Source organism: Pholis gunnellus, assembly GCF_910591455.1.
Source record: "Pholis gunnellus genome assembly, chromosome: 23".
In the NCBI taxonomy this organism is placed as follows: Eukaryota; Metazoa; Chordata; class Actinopteri; order Perciformes; family Pholidae; genus Pholis; species Pholis gunnellus.
In genome coordinates, this window is record NC_136550.1 from 6518904 (window position 1) to 6538826 (window position 19923).

At 44.9% G+C, this 19923-nt stretch overlaps 1 protein-coding gene across 1 annotated transcript; it reads right to left on the reverse strand.

The window, feature by feature from the left end:
• Positions 1-4582: 4582 nt before the first annotated feature.
• Positions 4583-17824, reverse strand: arhgef15b (Rho guanine nucleotide exchange factor 15b). The gene is made up of 16 exons (XM_079184371.1): positions 17533-17824; positions 13315-13839; positions 10613-11566; positions 10442-10496; positions 9866-9933; positions 9415-9680; positions 8783-8943; positions 8493-8645; positions 8148-8277; positions 7724-7798; positions 7398-7490; positions 7111-7265; positions 6327-6485; positions 6111-6196; positions 5898-6002; positions 4583-5450 (listed from the first exon to the last, which is right to left on the reverse strand). Exons 2-16 carry the CDS (start codon positions 13748-13750, stop codon positions 5281-5283), a joined length of 3066 nt encoding a protein of 1021 aa, XP_079040497.1. The 5' UTR covers positions 13751-13839; positions 17533-17824; the 3' UTR covers positions 4583-5280.
• Between the last annotated feature and the right edge of the window lie 2099 nt (positions 17825-19923).

The following is a 19923-nucleotide window of genomic DNA, read 5'->3' on the forward strand; positions in this document are numbered from 1 at the left end:
GAAACGTCCCTGAAGACATGGAGTTGATTGCCGTTTATTTGAATGGAGAAGAATTTAAAGTTCACTTTATGAACACGAGAAACAACAATATCACCAAAGTTGTTCACCCCAACAACACTCTTGGTTACACTCTGAAGGTGCCTTTTGATGACCCTGTTGTCCTGCTGCAGGTAAAGGTTATGTTGAAAGAAGCAAGACTTTAAAGTCTTGCAACTGTCATATGAGTGAAAGACTTAGATTTAATTTTTTTTTCTCCTAGTTCTCTGAAGATGCAGTTCTTCACTATGAGCTGAACATGAACTACATACTGACAATCCTGCCTGAAAACGAGCCTTTTCACCACCCGACATCAGTCATGGCTTCCATTGATGCCTGTAAGTCTCTAACCTTTATTTTTAGACTTTGCCAATCCTACTGGTGCATCAAGAAAAGTAATCATTGTTTTGTGTTTGACAGCTCCTCCAGCCTTTGATGCCGCCTGTTCCAAGTCTGGCATCAGCTTCAGACGCGACCACCGGCCTTATGACTCCCTCTGGGGGATCAGCATCGGCTCAGACCTGCTGACACCAGAGCTGGCATCCAAACACGGCTACATCATGACCAACGATAGCCAGAGTCTGCAGCTCATGGTGCCGCTCTTCTCTCACGGCTACAAGTACAACGTGAGTTGAGACTCATTAACCGCATCTTCTTGTGTCCTTTAGTTGACTTGAACATGGCGATGAATGACTCAGCTGCATGTGTTTTTTTTTTTTATAGGGAGTTACTTTGAAGGGCTTCTATGGCACCTTCAAGATCCTCATGCGGGATCATGAGACGTCCGAGGTCGAGAGCTCAACTATCAAGAGTTGTCCGTTCTCTACTAATGAACTCATTTGTAAGGACATCCTTTTACTTACTTTGAGAGCAGGGGGGCTCTCAGTATAGCTGATCAAATTCTCGAACGCCTCTTTCTCTAGTGTGTTCGACCCAAGGGAGGTTGACTGTGGTGGCCGACATGTCTCTGGCGATCCCAAGCGGAGGACTTCCTGCAAGATTCAACCTGGTGGACAAATTCTGTGGCGCCAGAGAGAAGAACGGCACCAGGGCTCTGTTCTCTTTTTCAATCAACACCTGTGGAACCACCATCGAGGTACTGCTGCTACAGATTTAAAACTAACGTTGCCATTGGACCAAACGGATGACTAATCTAAATGTCACTATTTGCATCGTTTGCCTTTTAGCTCAGCATGGGAAATGTGACTTATAAAAATGAGATCTTCTATAGCGGGAAGAGTAAGCTTGACACTGAGAGGTATGTGTCGCAATACAGTGTTAAATTGTAAAGAAATGCTGTACAGCACAAGAAGAGGGGGTGTTTAATTGTTTTCCGTCTTACAGGGTGATGGTACAGTGCACATATCCTCTGGCTAGTCTTTATCGCCTCTTCTCAACGTTTCGGTTTGAGTCTGACACGGCTGGTATCGGCAGCATTATCCACACTGGACGGCCCATATCAGGTACAGGAGTTTGGTCACTTGTCGGGGAAGTGACAGTTATCACTCATTTTGGATTTGGCTCATTTCTCATCTTTCTGTGCTGTAGATATGCCGACTCTCTCCATCAAGCCCGACGCAGTGCTTCAAATCAAACCTGCTAGTCCACCTTTCCCACTCATGCGTGCTGCCCCTACTCGCTACATCAAAGTTCCTAGTTTTCACAAACTTACCAGTTTCGTGAGGCGAAAGTGAGAACTTTTTATCATTTAAAACATTTATTACCGCGCTGTGGTGTCACTTTGTTAAATCTCTTGCCCTCTCTTCACAGGAGCAGAAGGAGCCTCGTCAAGTAAATCCTGCCCTAATTTGAAAGTGATTTTTAAATAGAAAATTTTGAATTTAATAAAGCTATTTTCTTAAATTATTTCTGTTAAATATTTGTCCAACTTCTACTACAGACATGCATTTAGACACAGGAAGTTGTCCAACACTAACATGTAAAATAACGAACTGCCAGGGTTGTAAGCAGTCTTAGATTTGGGTGGAAGATTAAAGCTGGCTAGTGAGGTAGACCTTACTGCACATATTTAGTAGCGACACAAATCAGCTACTGCTGTCTGAAAATTTTGTTTTTAAGAAACAAAATGCTTTACTACACTGTCAAAGGGGAAATAAAGAACTACTTTACCGAATTATAACGTTGCTAAAGTGACCAAAAGCCCTGCAGAAACGATTACTCTGGAGTAGTGAAACATGGCCTCACCTCAAGGGTCGGCAACAACTAATAACCTCACGGAAGCAAACTTGGTTTCAATGCAGGAAACGTCCCTTCGTGGAATATTTCTACTACTTTTCAGCATCGGTTTAGGAACACGTAAGCATGTCTGTTACATTTTGAGAGAAGGGAAATTCATTAAACTAGGACGTATCAGTTTGGACAAGTTTCAGTAAGTCTTATTTTCAAAGTGGCAACTTAATTGGAGTCACCTGTGACTTAAAACGGACTCATATTAAGCGAGATGTCAGTCAAATGAACGGGGTCCCCTAAGTCAACCAGCAGTGGGCGCTAGCTGTCGCTAGCACCGACACACCTGCTGTTAATTACTTTTCCTTTTTGACGCAAACATGTGAGTTGGTTAACTACCTGGACGACACTTGTTCACCGTCTTCGAGCTACAAATTTGCGCAGAGAAGTCCACCATGAACCACAATGAAGGACATGTGAGTTTTCTTATCGCAGCCTCACATTTAGCCACGTTAAGAGGACAAAAGCTTGTCATCACGTCCCCATGTTTCTCCTCAGAGGTCCAGGCAGCCCACACTGCCTCCTTTCTCCAGCAGGACCCTGCGCCACCCCTCCTTCCTGCCCATGTACATGGCTGCAGGCTTTGCACACCATCACACCGACTGTAGCATCCAAACAGGTGAGTCAAGTTTGACCCACAAAGGTTTCAAAACGTTACCCTTAAAAGCTGACAACTTGTCTTCTCTCCAGTCCTCCCCATCATCCCAGCAGAGTTCTTCTACACTGATCCCACCATGAGCTGTGGGAGGAGGGTCCCCAACATAGTGAGTGATTTACGGGTAAGTGGATACTGGTTGACGTGACACTTATTCATATCCCCAATAACCACGGGGGTAAGTCAACATAAACGCACTATAATAAAGTAGACATTAGATGGTTTACAGACATACGATCATTTTTAATTCCCACACAAAATGTAATAAAGTGCAAGGAAAATTGAGGCCGAGGGGCTGCAAGGAGGCAGTTTGTTTTGACAGTGAAGCTGTTCATTTTAGGAAATGCTAACCATGTTTTGTGTTTTGTGAAAGCACCAGACATTTCACAAATGCATCTGACAGCAGCACAGAAAAGGAAAGCAGATAAAGTATTCCTGTAAAAGTAGCTATTGCATACTAGAGTTGTTTGAGCTGTTATTGTTGGTAACATAGACTGAAATCTGCTGTGTGCAGCTTTAATTTGTCTCGTAATTAGACTTCATTCTCATGTTTTTTTTTTTTCATTAAAACCTCGCTCCACCTTAATTTCTCTCCGTCAGGTCTTCGATTGCTTCCAGCTCAACACTCCGCCGCCGGTCATGTCCGCCTTCGTGGCGCCACCGAGCCGTCCGGACCCATTCAGATCCGGACCACCGCACCCCACCAGGGATCTGGGCAGCCTCACCTTGAAAGTAAACACTCCCCACCTTCCAGCGCAGCAGCTGGGCCGGGTTGTCGTCCAGCTCACCCAGGAGGAGGACCAGGCCATCACTAATCTCCTGAAACTGCACCACCAAGAACCGCCGTCACAGAGTGACAAGCATGTAGACTTGAACCCCGTCTCGTTCCTTCACCCTGAACTCATGGACACCACTTCAGCTGAGGAAGTATTCAGGCCCCTCTGTAGTGATGTGCCGTATGCGAGAGAGGCCCGTTTGCAAAGTCGGCTGCAGCAGAGAAGCTGTTGGTCAGACACGGAGCTCGAGGCAGCGAACACCCTCCTGAGTGGCTTCAGCCTGATGGAGGACGACAAAATGTGGAGCCAAAACCACAGCAAATCATCAGCATCGCCTCCCGATCCTCTGCTGTACCGGCACCACGAGGATGAAAACCATGTCGGCTATGTCAGCTTGGGGGATTTTGGGTTCGTGGTGGGAAAGAATGAGGATGTTTGTGAGTCTTCGCTGTTCTCGGACTCAAAGACGGACAGAAAATCAAGCGCCTCCGAAATACCTCCAGAGGTGCTTGATTTTCTGTCGACGATGTGGACGCTGTCAGATTCTGAGGGAGATGCTGTGCGTGTACTCCTGAGCCTCGGAGACACTGCAGCACTGGATATCATGCAGTGATTAAACCCGAGGAGGGTCTTAAACCTGAGGAGGGTCTTCCTTTATCAGGGACTTTATTTCCTCTTTATGGAAACAGCTAGTTGAGGGTTCTTTGCACTGGTAGCTAATAATGTTGATTTACACCAAAACCCCTTAAATTTCTAGAATGACAATCTATTTCTCACTTGGTCTACTTTTAAGTATTGCACATTTGCCTTAAACTACTTCATCAGTGTTCAATAAAAAAATGATCAACCGTTGAGTCGCTTATCTAAAAAGACATGTTTTTAATAAAATCACTACTACTGTTGTTGAAGGAGAGAATCCCCCTCACTCGTTATTTACAACATATTGTACATGTACATCTATCCACAAAGAATATCCCGTCTTCACTGACAACACGCTGCAGGGGGAGCTACAGTATTAATCCAAAATGGCTAACGACACAAGCTAAGACAGTGGGCTGAAACGTCACAATGGCAGCTCAGCCCACGTTTACACGCATGTTCAAAGCTCCAGGTAGAAGTCCTGGCGTGTAGTTCTGTGATTTGAGGCTATTCAAAGGCACTTCCTGATTCTTCTTTTCTAAAAACGTGTTTGTCCTGTATTCTGGCTCACACATTGAACTTGTGTGAGCAGGTGACACAAAGAGGCATTAACAGGAACACGCCCAACCCTTTGCTTTTCACATACAATACAGCTGTGAGATACAGATCTCTGTGCCTGAATGGGTGCATGCACATTCCCGTAGTGTCTCTCAGTAGTGAATCACACTTGTGTGCTCCAGTAGTATAAATATGGTGATTGCTGGTCTGTTATGTCTCGTGATCGTCACCCTTCTCCTTTTATCTTTCATTTCCTGGTTGTTGGAAACGGACACTTTAAACTAAAAATCTTTGTACAAAGTTCACTTTTGGAGCGTTTGTATCCATCCGTCGTCCTTTTTAAACTATTAATGTAAACACCCGTCGGTCCTACTGCAGCGTGTTGGCCTTGCTGCTGGCGACCATGGTCGCAGCCTGCATGACCCTGTAGCGCTCTCGCAGGTTTCGCCGCCTCACATGCTCGTTGGTGATCTCTATGACGTTTGCTGCGGGGAACCAGCCCTTCTGACCGTCTGACAGGCGGATGCCTTCACAACAGCCTGAGAGAAAGGAGAAGTGGGGAGGGCGGGCGGGGGGAAGGGGAGGAGAACAAACAGGGGAAGATTGGAGGTTTCTGTATCATTCATGCAAAAAACTCAAAACAAATCAATAAACTGCTACGGTGAGAAGGTTGAGGAATGAGGCAGTTATGAGGATCAGGGTGCATAAACAGGCAGAGTCAAAGGGGAGGGGCATGTTAATGATGTCATGTCAGCACATTTCACTTTGTTTAATAAGAAACCTGTCAGATAAATGCCAGATATGGAAAAAAAAAAGATTCATATCACTTATGGACACTTTCAGCTGCAGAGCTGTGCTCTGTTAAAGAGGAAATGTTTACAACCGTGTGTGTGTGATAATCCTTTCTAATCTATTTTTACGTTTAACGCGCTGTGGAAGTCTGAGTAAATAAACTCTGTGGTCCGGGGTTCCCTCCTCGTTCTTACCCTCGTTGGTTTTGCGGACGACGTTGACGATCTCAGTGGGCTCCAGGGCGAGCTCGTCCGCCTGCTCGGCGATGTACTGCTCCACGCACTGCACCTGAGGACAATCTGACACACACACACACACACACACACACACACAAGAAACTATGTTCATGAAACACACAAACGTGTACTGTAGTTTTCAATTTGTGTGCATCTGGTGTGTGTCCTCACCCCAGTCCTCGTAAATCACTTCTTCCTCATCTCTGTCTGGGTTGGTCGGGTTGGGGAAAGCCGCCATCCACCTGTGCATGTCTGACCTGTTCACACAAACAATTAGCTTACTCTGAAAGAGGGCCAAACGGGAGAAATAACTAAGAATTGTGGATCAGGAATGCCTGAAATCCCGGAGAAAGTTGGGGCAGTTTATGTGTTTCTTCAGCTACTCACTGGGAGGGAGCTTTGAGCAGCCGCTCCATCATGCGTCCCTGGTGGTTTTCCAGCATGGTGAGGTTGAAGCAGAGCTCTAAGGTGCCGGCGCCTTCATCGGTTGGCTGCACCTGCACCAGAGAGCGGTGGGCGTGGTCGAGTACCACAAAACGCTCCGCGCTGTCACAGAAAAAGAAGGGCGAGTTGTTTTTGTGTGGGTATTAGGGGGAAGTGGACTTAAAGCAGGCATCATGTGCAGTGATAAATACTGAAGCATGTACTGAACTGCATTTTGTATCATATGCATATTGTATGCAATCCTTTTGTGATCCTATCTATGTGGCAACAATGGTATATTTGAAATCTACTCATCTGTTCCTCTCAGTTCTCTTAAAACACTACTTCCTGCCACATTTGAGGAAGTTTGGACTGATTTCACTTGTGATGACATATTGTTAAAGAGTGTTGATTGCGTCTGCGGTCAGTTGCCGCTTGAACGAGGTTTACTCGCACTTTGCTCGCATCGCTGACTCAGCTCTGCCTCATAAATTATAATAAAGATGCGTAATTCTGCAAGTTAAACAGTGCGCTCGGGCTGGTGGTTGACACACATTGTCGTATTTGGGTCGTTGTGATGAAAGAAAGTGTTTGGCACTCCCTGACTTCTGCAGGAATGTGATTGACGTGTATCAATGAGGCATTCTGGGAACGCCGACGTTAAAAAGATGTATAGCTGCTCTATGTTCACCATCTTAGCTTAGCTTGTTAGCCTGCTACCATTTAATAGATTGGCACTCTGCCTCACCCTTTCTTGGCGGCGATGATGAGCAGATCGTTGAAGAGGAAGAGGTAGATGGGGTTGAACTTTGACCTCTTGTTGAAGAGAGTTCCTCCTTTGGACATTTCCTGCAGCTCCCCTTTCTTCTCCAGGTATCGTGTCTGGGAGATGATCGGGATGGCCTGGAGGAGACACAAGCAAAAGCAGGTAAATCTTGCTGTTTTTCAAAATAAATGGAGGCTCAAGTCCAACAGAATTACTGACAAATAAAAATTGTGCGCACACTTCTTGTGTGTGTGTGTGTTTGGGTTTACCTTGAGCTTGTCAAACTCCAGCGTCTGAGAGACATGGATTAGCTCCTCCATCTGTCTCATCTGTCCCACCTGTGTGTTACAATCGTCGATGATCTGTGGGATCATGAAAATGGGGGAAAATAACGCTTTATCAAGAGATTTATTTTCTTTCCACACTTACAAACCTCACATTCCCCACTGCTGACGGCGTATATAACTGGCTGCATCTCACTGGGAGTATCGGGTTCATTCCTTTGACAAAATGTCACTCTGCCTTTGTCCTCACTCTGGAGTCAAACTATATGGATTTGTCGTCAGAAGAAAGGTGAAGAGTGAGGGGCGTTTACCTTCGACACCGAAGTCAGAGCCTTGGAGGCCGTCTGCTCCTCTGTCGTCTTCTCCTTTGTTCTCCTCAGGATGTTCTGAAAACGACAAACGGCAACTTTCTGTTTCTGCAACGGACAAACGGCATCAACAGGATGCATTTTTTTTTTTCATCTAAATGCAAACAAAGTCGTAAGGTTGAAACAGGGGTCTGCCTGTGTGTTTGCTCAAAGGTCAAGGCAGTGAGGAGTTTGAACGGGGAAGATTGCCCCAAAGAGACATTTTTGCGTGAAGTTATGTGCTTATTTATTGGCGAACAGCAGTCGGAAGCCGAGACAGGCTTAGCCATCCAATCTTTATCTTCATTCATTGAACTTCTGTATTTGTTCTTTACCGTTAAAAAAAAAAAACAGCATTTTAACGAGTGCTGCTGTGCATGTTGCTCACCTCAAGGAGCATTTTGATGCGTGTTATTCGCTGGAAGGGCAGCAGGAGGAAGGACATGAAGGGCAGCCGCTGGCATAGAGGCGACTCTTGGAGCCGAGTGATGACCGTCGTAAACGGAGCGTTGTTCTTGCTGTAGACCGACACCAATGCACATTTAAAAAGGCATGTAACGCAGCTCTAACGTTCATATTCGTGGGAAATATGGAGGGAGACAAGTGATAAAGGAGAATAAAACTCCCATCGAACAACGTTACATCAAATGCCGTGGATGAATACAACACACGAGGGAGGAAGGTTTCCCCAAATTCCATGAAATTGGAAATTAGTGGGGAAAGAAATTCTTACATGAGAGAGGTGTAGGTCTTATCCTGGTAGATCTGGTTGCGGACGTAGTCGATGTAGGCCGGGAAGTTGTGCTGGGCGTGGTAGTGGATAATGTCACAGATGTCGTGGAAGACCAGGTCCTTGAATATGCGTTCCTCCAGGTCCTTCAAGAACCTGTCGGAGAGCAAAACTGACTCAGGAAATGACTCATTACATCTTTGTTTTTCCTTCCCAAGTGACCTTATGACAGTTCAAGTCATCAATCACCTTCCTATTTCCCTTTCCCTTTAGCTCCCTCTGCCGTTTCTCACCTCTCGCTGACCTCTCGGATCCTCAGGATGTTGGAGAAGAGGGTCTTCTTGTCTCTGATGATCATCGTCTCCTCCAGCTCCCGGCTGTTCAGGAAGTGTTCGGTCAGAACCCGCAGGGATCGAAGGTAAGAGGCCTCGGATGTCAGGACCTCGAACATACTCTGCCAGGGACAAAAGAAAACACAAATATGAACTTAAATGTGATCCTGTGGTGTGGGACTCAAAAGCTTCCTGTATAAAACATTTGCAAGATTCTTGAAGAAGATAGAAGTTCCTATCTAAGAAGGTAAATGTTGGTGGTTTATCAAAAAATGACGCCGTCATCATTTAAAATACTCCTTGTAAATGTTATGCATCATTTATCTTTTACTTCCTGTACTCAACAGGATTTCTGATGTTGGAAAGTTGACCGTAAAAGCTTTCACAAACTGAGTATACAGTGAATCAATATTATGTTACAGCACCGAGTGATACAGTGAGGCGGAGTGGATCTTAATTTATATTTAAAAAAAACCTCCCCTTTATTACTTTAAGATGTGATTTCAAACTTGACACCGCATCTCCCATTTCTCTTCTCCTCGCGCCATCGATCCCCCCCCCCCCCCCCTCCTCTCCTCACACCAGTGCCTCACCTCCTGGTACTTGCACTGCTCGGGGGTGAGCTGCTCCAGCACCCCTCCCTCCCGCACGGCCGGGAGGTCCTGCCACAGGGTGCTCTGGCCCGCTGCCGGCACAGAGCTGCCCATCGGCGCTCCATTTCCGGTACCGGGTCCGGTCCCGCGACGAGCCGTCCAGTCCATGGCGTAGTCCACGCTGGTTTTGCTGATGTTGCGGCAAACTGTCTGGCGTCGGATCTCCTTGGTGATGACGGTGGCGCGGTACGTCTGGTACAGAGGCTCTGAGGGGAAACATGTCGCGAGGGCTCTTAGTAAATCCCAGTGAAGAAGTAGCAAGACAATGGTGATGGCTGACATTCCAACATGCTGACATTGTATCCTGTTACAGGCATTAATGTTACTTTATCAGTGGCCTGACTCATCTTTGTGCTTTTATGTTTTGCTTGGCTACAGGCGTCCGTCTTACCATCCTGCAGCCGGGACTCCCAGCTGAACGAAGTCACCCTCCTGAGGGAGTCGCTCCCGACTAGAAGCCTAAAACAGGGAGTGTGGAAAGATAGAAGGGATCAACCAGGGTGATGTGAAACAAAATCATCCAACAAAAGAGTGAATGGCCCAAGCCCAACTGAAGACTTAAATATTAAAAAAAAAAAAGGCAAAATAGTTTCCTTAGCTAGCTGGCTGCTGTTCTGCACGTAGAATAAACAGTATGTTTTGTTGGGGACTATTTTCAGCTGCGGATGGATACATATTTGTTGTGCTAGTCAGTCTTTACAGCAGCAGGTGGGTGTATGATTGATTGAAAGTAAACTAAGGTGCCGCTGTGCATAGCAATGAAGAAATATCCAGTGCAACAGTGTGGCTCATTGGTTTAGTAGTTTTCATTCAGCATTGTCACAGAGAAAGCAGCTACACACACAATAATAAGGATCAATTAATAGATGGCTTTGGGCTTTTCAGGGGTTTTTTGGGGGCAGATACAAGAATACAAAATATCGTCAGCCTTGTCCTTTTAAAAATGGAAGAGGTAAAGTGAACTCACAGTTCTTCAGCTGTATCCTCTTTCTCTCCATCGTTCCCTCCATTCTCCTCTCCTTCTGCAAAGACAAGGACACGGAGTCATCGCTTTTGATCCCACAGGAAATTAACAATCTGTGAATCATTCATAGCTCACCTCACGCAGAGAGATAATAATGTTTGTTCGGGCACGAACCTTTTCGCTGCGTGAGGGATTGCATCGAGGCACTGCTGAGCCTCCTGGGATCCATCTTTGGCGGCGGAGGCGGGGGTCTGTGAGGGCTGAGTGGGGGGGGAGCGACGGTCATCTGGGGGCTCAGTCCGCCGGCTGCCGCGGAGCCGCTTGGGGACGGGGGCCGCAGGTTGCGCCACTCCTCCAGCGTGGGCTGGGGTAGAAGGATGCCCCGGTGGACCGGCGTGAGGCTGCGGCTGTCTTGCATCACGGGCCTCCTCGGCGGGATGGCCGGCGGCGCGTCGTCCTGGCTCGGGACGGGTTCCATGTCCGTCTGAAACTCTGACGTTGGGTCCGAGGTGCTGTAGGACAGTTTAAACCGGCGGGCCGGTTTGCGTACCTTGATGAGAGGAATATCCAGCTCCTTACACAGGGTTGTGAACTGTTTAGGAGCGGCGTTGACCACCGGAAGCGTGGCCTCGTAAATGTTTTCTTCCTCGTCTTGAGTGGGCAAGTGGTGAATTTGTGGCGACTGAGCCCGTTTCGGGGGAACCGGGGGAGACTGAGAGCGAGTGGCGGCGAGAGAGGCGAGGACAGAGCGGGGCCCCGGGTCCGAAAGCCTCCTTTGATTGTCGGCGATCAAAACATCCAGACATTGGTGGAACTTTGCCTTGTCTTGTTTCAACACTTCCCTCTCATCAATCACAGACATCCTGTCCAGCTCATCCCCCGCATCATCGTCCTCTATATCCTCCTCCCACAACTCCTCATCCTCCCCCCTGTGCTCTTCCACATCAGTCTCATCTTCATCGTCCATGTCCACGGGCACCCATATGAGCTTCATCCCGGGCCACTGGAGGTGGCACACGCAGCTGCAGCTCGGCTCGCAGCACGGACCGAGAGGCGTGTAAGGACTGTGCTCCGCCTCCGCTTCGCCTCCTACAGTCAGCGGAATCTCCACCTCCTTTCCATCAGGCGCTGCGGTCAAAAAAGAAGCAACACAGATTAACTTTGAAACGTTTTTTGAAATCGGCATAAACTTCTTGAACATTTTTTAATTGTTCCTATTGGAGGAAACATGAAGCTACGTTTTCCTAACTTAATAGGTGTGACTGAGCTGTTTCCTGTCCACTTCTTTCCTACATGTGTATCCCCAGTTAGGGGCCGTTCACTTTCATTGAGAGCTTCTTCTTTTTTTGTCAGCTGGCACACGCTGGACTGTCGAGTCAGCAGTTCATCGCTATGCAAATACAGCGCGTCTGCAAGTGGTGTCTTCAAATATTCATGGGAAGCTCGGGAGCGTTGCATTGGGCAATAAAATCCAATATTGACAAAAGGAAATGGAAGAGGTGGAGGAGAGAGAGAGAGAGAGAGAGAGAGAGAGAGAGAGAGAGAGAGAGAGAGAGAGAGAGAGAGAGAGAGAGAGAGAGAGAGAGAGAGAGAGAGACGAAAGAGGATGGAGGTTAAATGGGTCATATGGAAGGAAAAGAAGATACGGTTTTAAAAAACAGTCCAACTCCATATTCAGCATTTCCATATTAGCCAATACAGACGTCTTATCAATATAGTTAAATAAAGAAGCATTGCATTGTTTTAATAAAACGCCATGATTTTAGTTTGTTGCAAACAGTTGCATTAAGCCTAAAATAAAATAATCAATTAATCAATCTACAGAGATTTTGATACTGGATTAATCGTGACGGTTAGTTAATTTAACAATTGATCAGAAAAATAACTGTTAGTTGCGACCATAATCTCCAGTAAAAAAAAACGTTTGAAACCTTAATTGATTGATTCTGGAGATATGTGGATGTATCGCCACAGAACGTCTTTAAAGGCTTCTTGTTGCTGACGGGGAACCGAAACAATGAAGTGAAAGCATAGTGTCTGTGTAGCTGTGGAGGGAACAAACAAATCTCTATTTAATCAGACCGACAATAAAATGTCTTTGGCTTATTTGTTGAGTCAGGACATAGCTGAATATCACAATTCAAGGGACATTCCTCACACACACACACACACACACACACACACACACACACGATCAGCTGACTGAGAGAACCTGTTTATGGCTGTTGGTTCATGTTTCTCCAGAGGAACCACACCTGACTGTTTGAGGGTTCACGTTCAGCCCAATTATCCTGACCGACCCTGTCGATTTCAATTTAATTAACACACGCTCGCATGCAAAACGTATGTAAATGCACGTACACACACATTGTTGCGTCAACTAACAAAGGTCCAATCATTTAAAAATGATGTTTGTTCATCAATGAGAGCGTCCTTTGATCAAAAACTACGCTCGGTCCAGTGACGGTGAAACTTAAAACACAGTTTATAGCGTCGACTGATCTTTGTCCCGCAGATTAAAAGCTGCAATAAACTATTTTAAATGTTTCCAGCTCTGAACGGCAGCCAAAGGTAAAGGTTGTGTCGGATTAAAGTGATTTTCAAGAAATCACGTGACAGCTTCCCAGAGTTTACCACATGAAGTTGGAGGCGGGACAACTGTTTTTGTCATTACTGATCCTGATAGATGATCCTATAATAAACACTTAAAGTTCCCTTTTGACTTCATTATTATTATCCCAAAGTGAACTTGGTTGACAGCGCGGCCTTCTGCAGGACACAGGAAAGAAACAACTAAAGTACTACATTAAAAAGCAGCAGATGAAGACAGAAAGTTAAAAACCCACGTCTCCAGACCTGAGTAAAATCCACTGTACCTGATCGACCTCCCTCCACACTGATGCCGTCCCCCTCCTCCTCTCCTCCCTCCCCCCCTCTCTCCCTCTGCAGGGTGCGGCTCCTCTTCACCGGCAGCGGAGGCGCCTTCTCTCCCCCGATCTGAAGCTGCAGACTGGCGCGGGCCGGTTTGGGCTTCACCGTGGGCGGCCTTTTCAACCGCTTATTCAAATGTGCTTCAGCAGCGGTACCGTTGGTGGGTTTCCCCTCCAGCGGTTCGTCTGGCTCCTTTTTGCTAAACTTGTTCACAATCCTCTTGACCTTTCCCCCAGAGCGGCTCGCGCTGCCGCCTCCGTCTCCCAGAGGCAGGGAGCCGGTTTGTAGGGACGGCTTCTGAGGGATCTCCGGTCTCGCTTTGGCCGCAGGTTTGAGGGGCAGAGGCGACGTGGACCGCTGGGATGCTTCCCGGACTGACATGGTAGCTGGAAGTCTTCTCTTACGATGTGTTTCAACTCCCAGCACTGACCAATCAGAGGTCAGGCTTTAAAGGGAAAAGTCATCATCACCTGATGAGAAAAGAGAAAGTTTAAAACCAGTTTGACATGATCAGATGTAATGTCTAAATGATCAAAAGCAACTTGCATTGTACGCCTGCGTCAGACAGCAGAAAGGGAACCTAACCCTTTGGCACAACAATTACAGTCACAGTTTGTGGCTGAAATGAACATTTACACAATCCAATAAACACTACATAAGCTCAGTATTTGCGTTACGTCATGATCTCAAGATCAGACTTTTGAGCTCTGTGCTACAAATCCCCCCCGCTGTAACAAGGCCTCAGAGGGAAAGGAACTTTGCACTGTGAGGAGCCCACTTAGAGCTGAGCTGACGAGTCTGTTTGCAAGGTGACGCAGTGAAGGGAAATCCAGCTTTGAATTGATTTTTTCAATCTCAAAGTTGCCTAATATCTCTGTACAACTTCTCAAACCGTTCTTTGTCAATGACTTCGCAGCTGAAAAGCCGGATTTGCTGTCACAGCTCGGATTTCAGTACGAGCAACACGTTTAATTCACGTGTAATGCCTGTGTAGCAGCAAGCTGACTGTTTTGAACAGTTTTACATGATCCATGACACACCGTTGTATTTCAATTAATAGTTAACCACTGTACCAATACAAATGTGCATTTATGATCACTCCACCCTGTCGCCTGTACAGGATGAATAGCCTCAAGCTTGTAATCTTTTACCTTTAAAGTTAAGCTACAAAGCCACCGGAAAACGTTCTACACTTAATATTTATTGCGCAACAACATTGTCTGAAGTCATGAACGTCCATTTTTAAAATATGAAGTGTGTGCTGCTGTCCCCTTAAACGCACAGAACTCATAGGAAATCACAAACACACACTCGCACACTCGTGCCTGCCGTAAATCCACACTGATTCAATCCTTTCACATTCACACACTGAGACATTTCCTTATTCAAAGCACTCTTGTCGTTCAAAGGAATTGCAGTCAATCGAGACACTTCTTTCAGCCGGGTCTATAAAAAGGAATGTGACGACAAGAATGTGAAATCCATGTTTCCATTCTGGGCGACCAAATGGCCATGCTGCAGATTCTTCTCATCGCGTTTTTATTTTTCTGTGTGTGTGTGTGTAGAACAGCTGAAAGAGGGTTAGTCATCCTCTGAGTCATCCGTAAAAACATAGAAGACGACGCTCCTGCTTTGTGTGACTCTTCGATTCAGACGTTTTGCTTGTAGCTGCATGCATCATTGATTTAAGACTGAAAGAAACAACAATTCTAATCGACGATGGATGCAGTGATCATGTTTTGGATCATGTCTGTGAGTGTTTAAAATAATGTCGCCTGTCACAGAGACCAATGAGCAGCTGGCAGTCATCTGAACCCCCCAAGCAGTGGGAATGTTGATATGTCGGTCGGTCCACCACTGAAATATCTCAACAAATACCTGCTTGTCTCAGAACAAATGCTGAAACAATCACATGTCAATTGATGACCGATAATGAAACCAAAAGTTATGTTGAGGATTGGTCACTGGTTTCAACTTCCCAAATATGAAAAGTGTCATTTCTTCTCAGCTTTATATTGCTGACAATTTAATATCTTTAAAAACAGGACATTTGAACACATGATCCTTGAGTCTGGGAAACCGTGATGGGCATTTTACCACCGACAGATTAATCGCTGTCCTATTCAGCACTTCTGATAAAGACTATGGATATGAAACTACAGCCTTTCATCAACGCATTCTCTCATAATTGAGTTGCATTATGGGAAATGTAGGTGCCTGCGTTTTTTGGAGCTTGAACGAGCTTCAGCTGCATCAATTCTGACCTTTATTTTTTAAATCCGTCTCTCTCAAGTCACCCATTTTTGTTGATGCAAGAGCAAAACCAAATCAGCAGAGTACCCCACTACAGGAGCACGCACTAAAGATTAGAGGCTGTTCCTTTTATATAAAGTGTCATTTCATATGACGACCGGACCAGACAAAACATTTTTCAAAATATTAAATCGAGACTAGTGCTCTTAATACCTGCAGGTAAACGGAAGCATCGCAGCTCACTAAAGTCAATAACGCACCACCGGCAGCTGTGTGTTATTGAGAAAGTGCACCAGCTAGTCGGACCAGTTTGGAGGGAGTCGCATTGCCGCACAGTCAGTGAGCGTCTAATGAAGAAAGACAGACAAGGTTTCACGTTTCACTCTGACTGGAAACTGTTTCTAATCCCACAAACAGTATTGGATCGTTAGAAAATGACACAGAGTGAATGGATCAGAACTTCAGGAGGTTCACTTAACCACGCACCATCAATCTCAATTCATATTCTGACACTCCGAGTCTTCAAGTTCTTGATTTTTAGTACTTTTTACGGGAAACATGACATCAGCAACGTGTGTGTGTGTGTGTGTGTGTGTGTGTGTGTGTGTGTGTGTGTAATGTAGGTCTTTCCAGGTTTCAGTTTTGTCCCTCTGGTTAATATCATTGTCTACAGGGTGACACATAAACCTCAAACAGGAGGGTGTGTACACTCACAAAGCACTCTTCTACACAGTGGGGATAACACGTTCTGTTGTGTGTTCATGCACTTATAGACCAAGTGAGAGTCTGGACTTGAGGTTACTACCCCCTCCCCTGACTTTCTTTAAAATCAGCCCCCCACCAGACTTCTCTTTTGTCTCCTTTTGCTCTATTGACCTGGTTAGTTCAATAGCTCCTCCAGTCTGCTGGACCCTACACACACTCGGGCTGGGTCAGTGGGACACTCATTCATTCCAGTAAGTGTCCGTCCTGGTAAACCCAATAAATATCAGATATGGTGTGAGCCCTTAAATCAGACCAGCTTGACAACAATCCTTAAGTGCTTAAAGGGGGCGCCCATTAACACAATGCTCTCTCTCTCTCTCTGTGTGTGTGTGTGTGTGTGTACAGTATGCCATCTGCTCTGGACACTAATGGGTCAGTGTGTATACAAAATGGGTTGGGGGGGGCTTTAAGAGAGCTACCATTACAATTAATGCGATGTGTAGAAGCTCCACGTTGGACAGGAAGAAGAGACGGAAAAGGTGTGTGGAGAAGGAAAACACACACACACACACACACACACGCACACACGCACACACGCACACACACACACACACACACACACACACACACACACACACACACACACACACACACACACTGCGTGGGAATCCAGGAAAGAGGAATAAGCATACAGAGTTTGTGTGGTGTGTGGTGTCACAAGTGGCAGATAAGAAAACCCTACTTATAGATATGTAAATGTAATGTTTAGGTCTGATAGTCAAACAGTGGTCTAGCGATCATTATTATAACAGAACACGTTTCCCAACATAAAACTCCTTAAAGACGAATTAAGGTTTTTAAGGGCAGACTATTTAGAACATGTTTAAAATCAAAGTTTGCCCATAAAGCTCTTATTTGTATCCTTAAATCGCCCACGATATGGCGCAGCCCCTCTATACTGTAACCTGCATTAACAAAATGGGATAATATTTCAAGATATTCAACTTTAACATATTCTCCAGTACTACCACAAGAGTTAAAATAATTATATTTCAGTATGACAATGTCACAATAATCGTATAAACCCTTAACAAGTGTTACAGCGGTTTCCATACGGGCACAGGTGCGTCCAAACTCAACCAAACCTCACCTGCTAGACGACCATTAATGATCAAATCTCATTTAAAACATCAAGGAAACCTCACCGATGTTATTCAGGCATGTCTGGTTCTTCCACTGCAGTTATTCGGCTCTAGTGTTGGCAGTCCGAACACTAGAAAACACGCTTTTGCTCCAAATCGGTCCGGGGCGCAGCTGCGTTAGTGTCACGTTAACGTTACTTTAAGCGTAAATCGTCCCGCAGAGAGAGAGAGGGGGAATAAAAACCGGTCGTTAAATATGCTGTTTAAGAAGAATAATCCACAACGTAGAAGCCAAACGGGCTGAGGTTCTTATTGTTTCTCTGACATGCATCATCCCTCTGTTGTTGTCTCCTTTGTTACCAGCAGCATGTATGAGAGGAGAGGAGAGGAGGTAGGAGACATACAACCCCCCTGAGAGCTCAGACCGACAAGTCACACGTCATGACGCTCTCAGGTTCCGGTAAGGGATTTCAAAATAAAATCTCAATTCAAATTAGGTTAGGCAAATGCCTAGAATATTGCAGAAAAGACATTAAGAATGCTTTTATATTTGTATTTTAACAATTTATTAGGTTGGATGATGATATACTCCAGGTTATATGTTATCACTTGATGTACATAATTTAATGGAAGCCTGTGTGATGGGTGTTAGTAAAGGTTGTGCAGCATACAGTACATGCCAAAATACCCTTAACACACTTAAATTAACTTTGTTGTCCACCTGCCACTGTGACTGTTTGATTCCAGCCACTAAATTTGTATTTTATTTCATCAGATAAATATTTTAACTTAAAGAAAATACTGGTATTCTCTCCCCCCCCCCCCCCCCCCCCCCCCCCCCCCCCCTCTCTCTTTATTTTAGCACTCTTATTTTGAAGGCCAAAATGTCCCAATTCTGTCACTTCCTGGCTGTTCATCATAGACTTCACGCTTCTACTAACACCCCAGAGGCTGAAACAAACCTCTAAATATTTGTTTATATTAAGGCTGGTATTGCAAAAGTATTAGAGTATGTTTTATGTGTTTGTTACTTACAGTAAAGTCTTCGCTGGTTTCAGTTAAACAGTAAAACAAACGTTTCTAACTGTGATACAGTCACTCATTAAATAACAATATGAATCATTACTTTTTTAACAACCAACGCAGTTACATAATGTCATGCTGTGGTGACCACTGCCTGTAAATGTATATCACGTGATTCGTCATATACCAACTCTTTATTCTATATTCTGTGCTATAACTACAGACTGTACAAGTGCACAGAAGGAGGTCCCCAACACGTCCCTCCCCTAAACTCTGTCTCCTACATTTGTGTCCTACTTCCACCTAGCGCCTTAGATCGGAACAGAAACCGGATCGTTCAGATTTTCGCAGTTTATTTTAGATGCTTTATTGTTTTCACTGCCCGTCGAGGAGTCCAAAAATATGTTGGGTTGTAAATGTTCATAATGTTTTAATGGTTCTGTAAATTATATATATTATTGAAGCCCATTTCTGCCAGGAAAATAAAAAATAAATAAATAAAAGTCAGACATGAGAAACCCCCAAAAGTAAGAGCTGCCACCTACAAGGTAGTATCTTATCATCCGGGTTCACTATTTCAAAAATTGTCTTAGTATTTAATTTTAATTATTTACTATATAACATTTCTAATTTAGCAATCCACATTTTGAATCATTAGTGTTGACTTGCCATCATATTTCTGACTTACTATCTTGTCGTTTTGACTTCATAAGACAAAATCTTTACTTACTATCTCATAACTTTTACTTAATAACTCAAACTTTTGACTCATTATCTAGAATATCAACAATTTGACTTAGAAAGTAAAACTTTTGAGTTACAATTCATAATTTCAACATATTAATCCTAATTTGTACTTTCTATCTCATCATTTATTTATTTTTTTTACCTACCATGCATATTTTTTTATTTCTATCTTTGACAACTATCATTATAACTATGATTTCATTTCCTGGTGAAATTGGGCTTCTATAACAATAACTATGATTCTCTGACTCCTGTGGATCCATGTGTGGAGCACACAGCGCACTATGAATGAGAAGTAGACCCGGTCACTTTGATGAACTTTACACGCTGCCAGGGCTGATAACTGAAAACATTCTTTCACTCATCAATCCACCACACGTGTCTCTTTTACACCTCAAAACAACAGCACAGTGGGTAGAGTGAAATATAAAATCGAGCGGGTCTACTTAAGCTGGATGCTCCTGTTGCGCAAAGATACTGCGGCATTTGCTTTATACTCGGTGAGTCGCAGTGCATGCCGGTATCCCTCCGCCGGCAGAGGAAATGCTCCTAGACCAATCACATCTGTGTTTACACCATCACCTGTCAGACACACATCCTCTGCTATATTTTTCTCTCTGAAAGGTAGGAATTCTGTATTTATTTCAATGTTTCGTTTGTTTATCTAACACGTGAGCACCGTGG

Coding starts and splice junctions, on each gene's coding strand:
- arhgef15b (XM_079184371.1), bottom strand. CDS start 13,750: ATGTCAGTCCGGGAAGCATCCCAGCGGTCCACGTCGCCTCTGCCCCTC. Junction 11,567..13,314: donor TGTGGAGGGAGGTCGATCAG/GTACAGTGGATT, acceptor TTTTGACCGCAG/CGCCTGATGGAAAGGAGGTG. Junction 8,278..8,492: donor AAGACCTACACCTCTCTCAT/GTAAGAATTTCT, acceptor GTCGGTCTACAG/CAAGAACAACGCTCCGTTTA.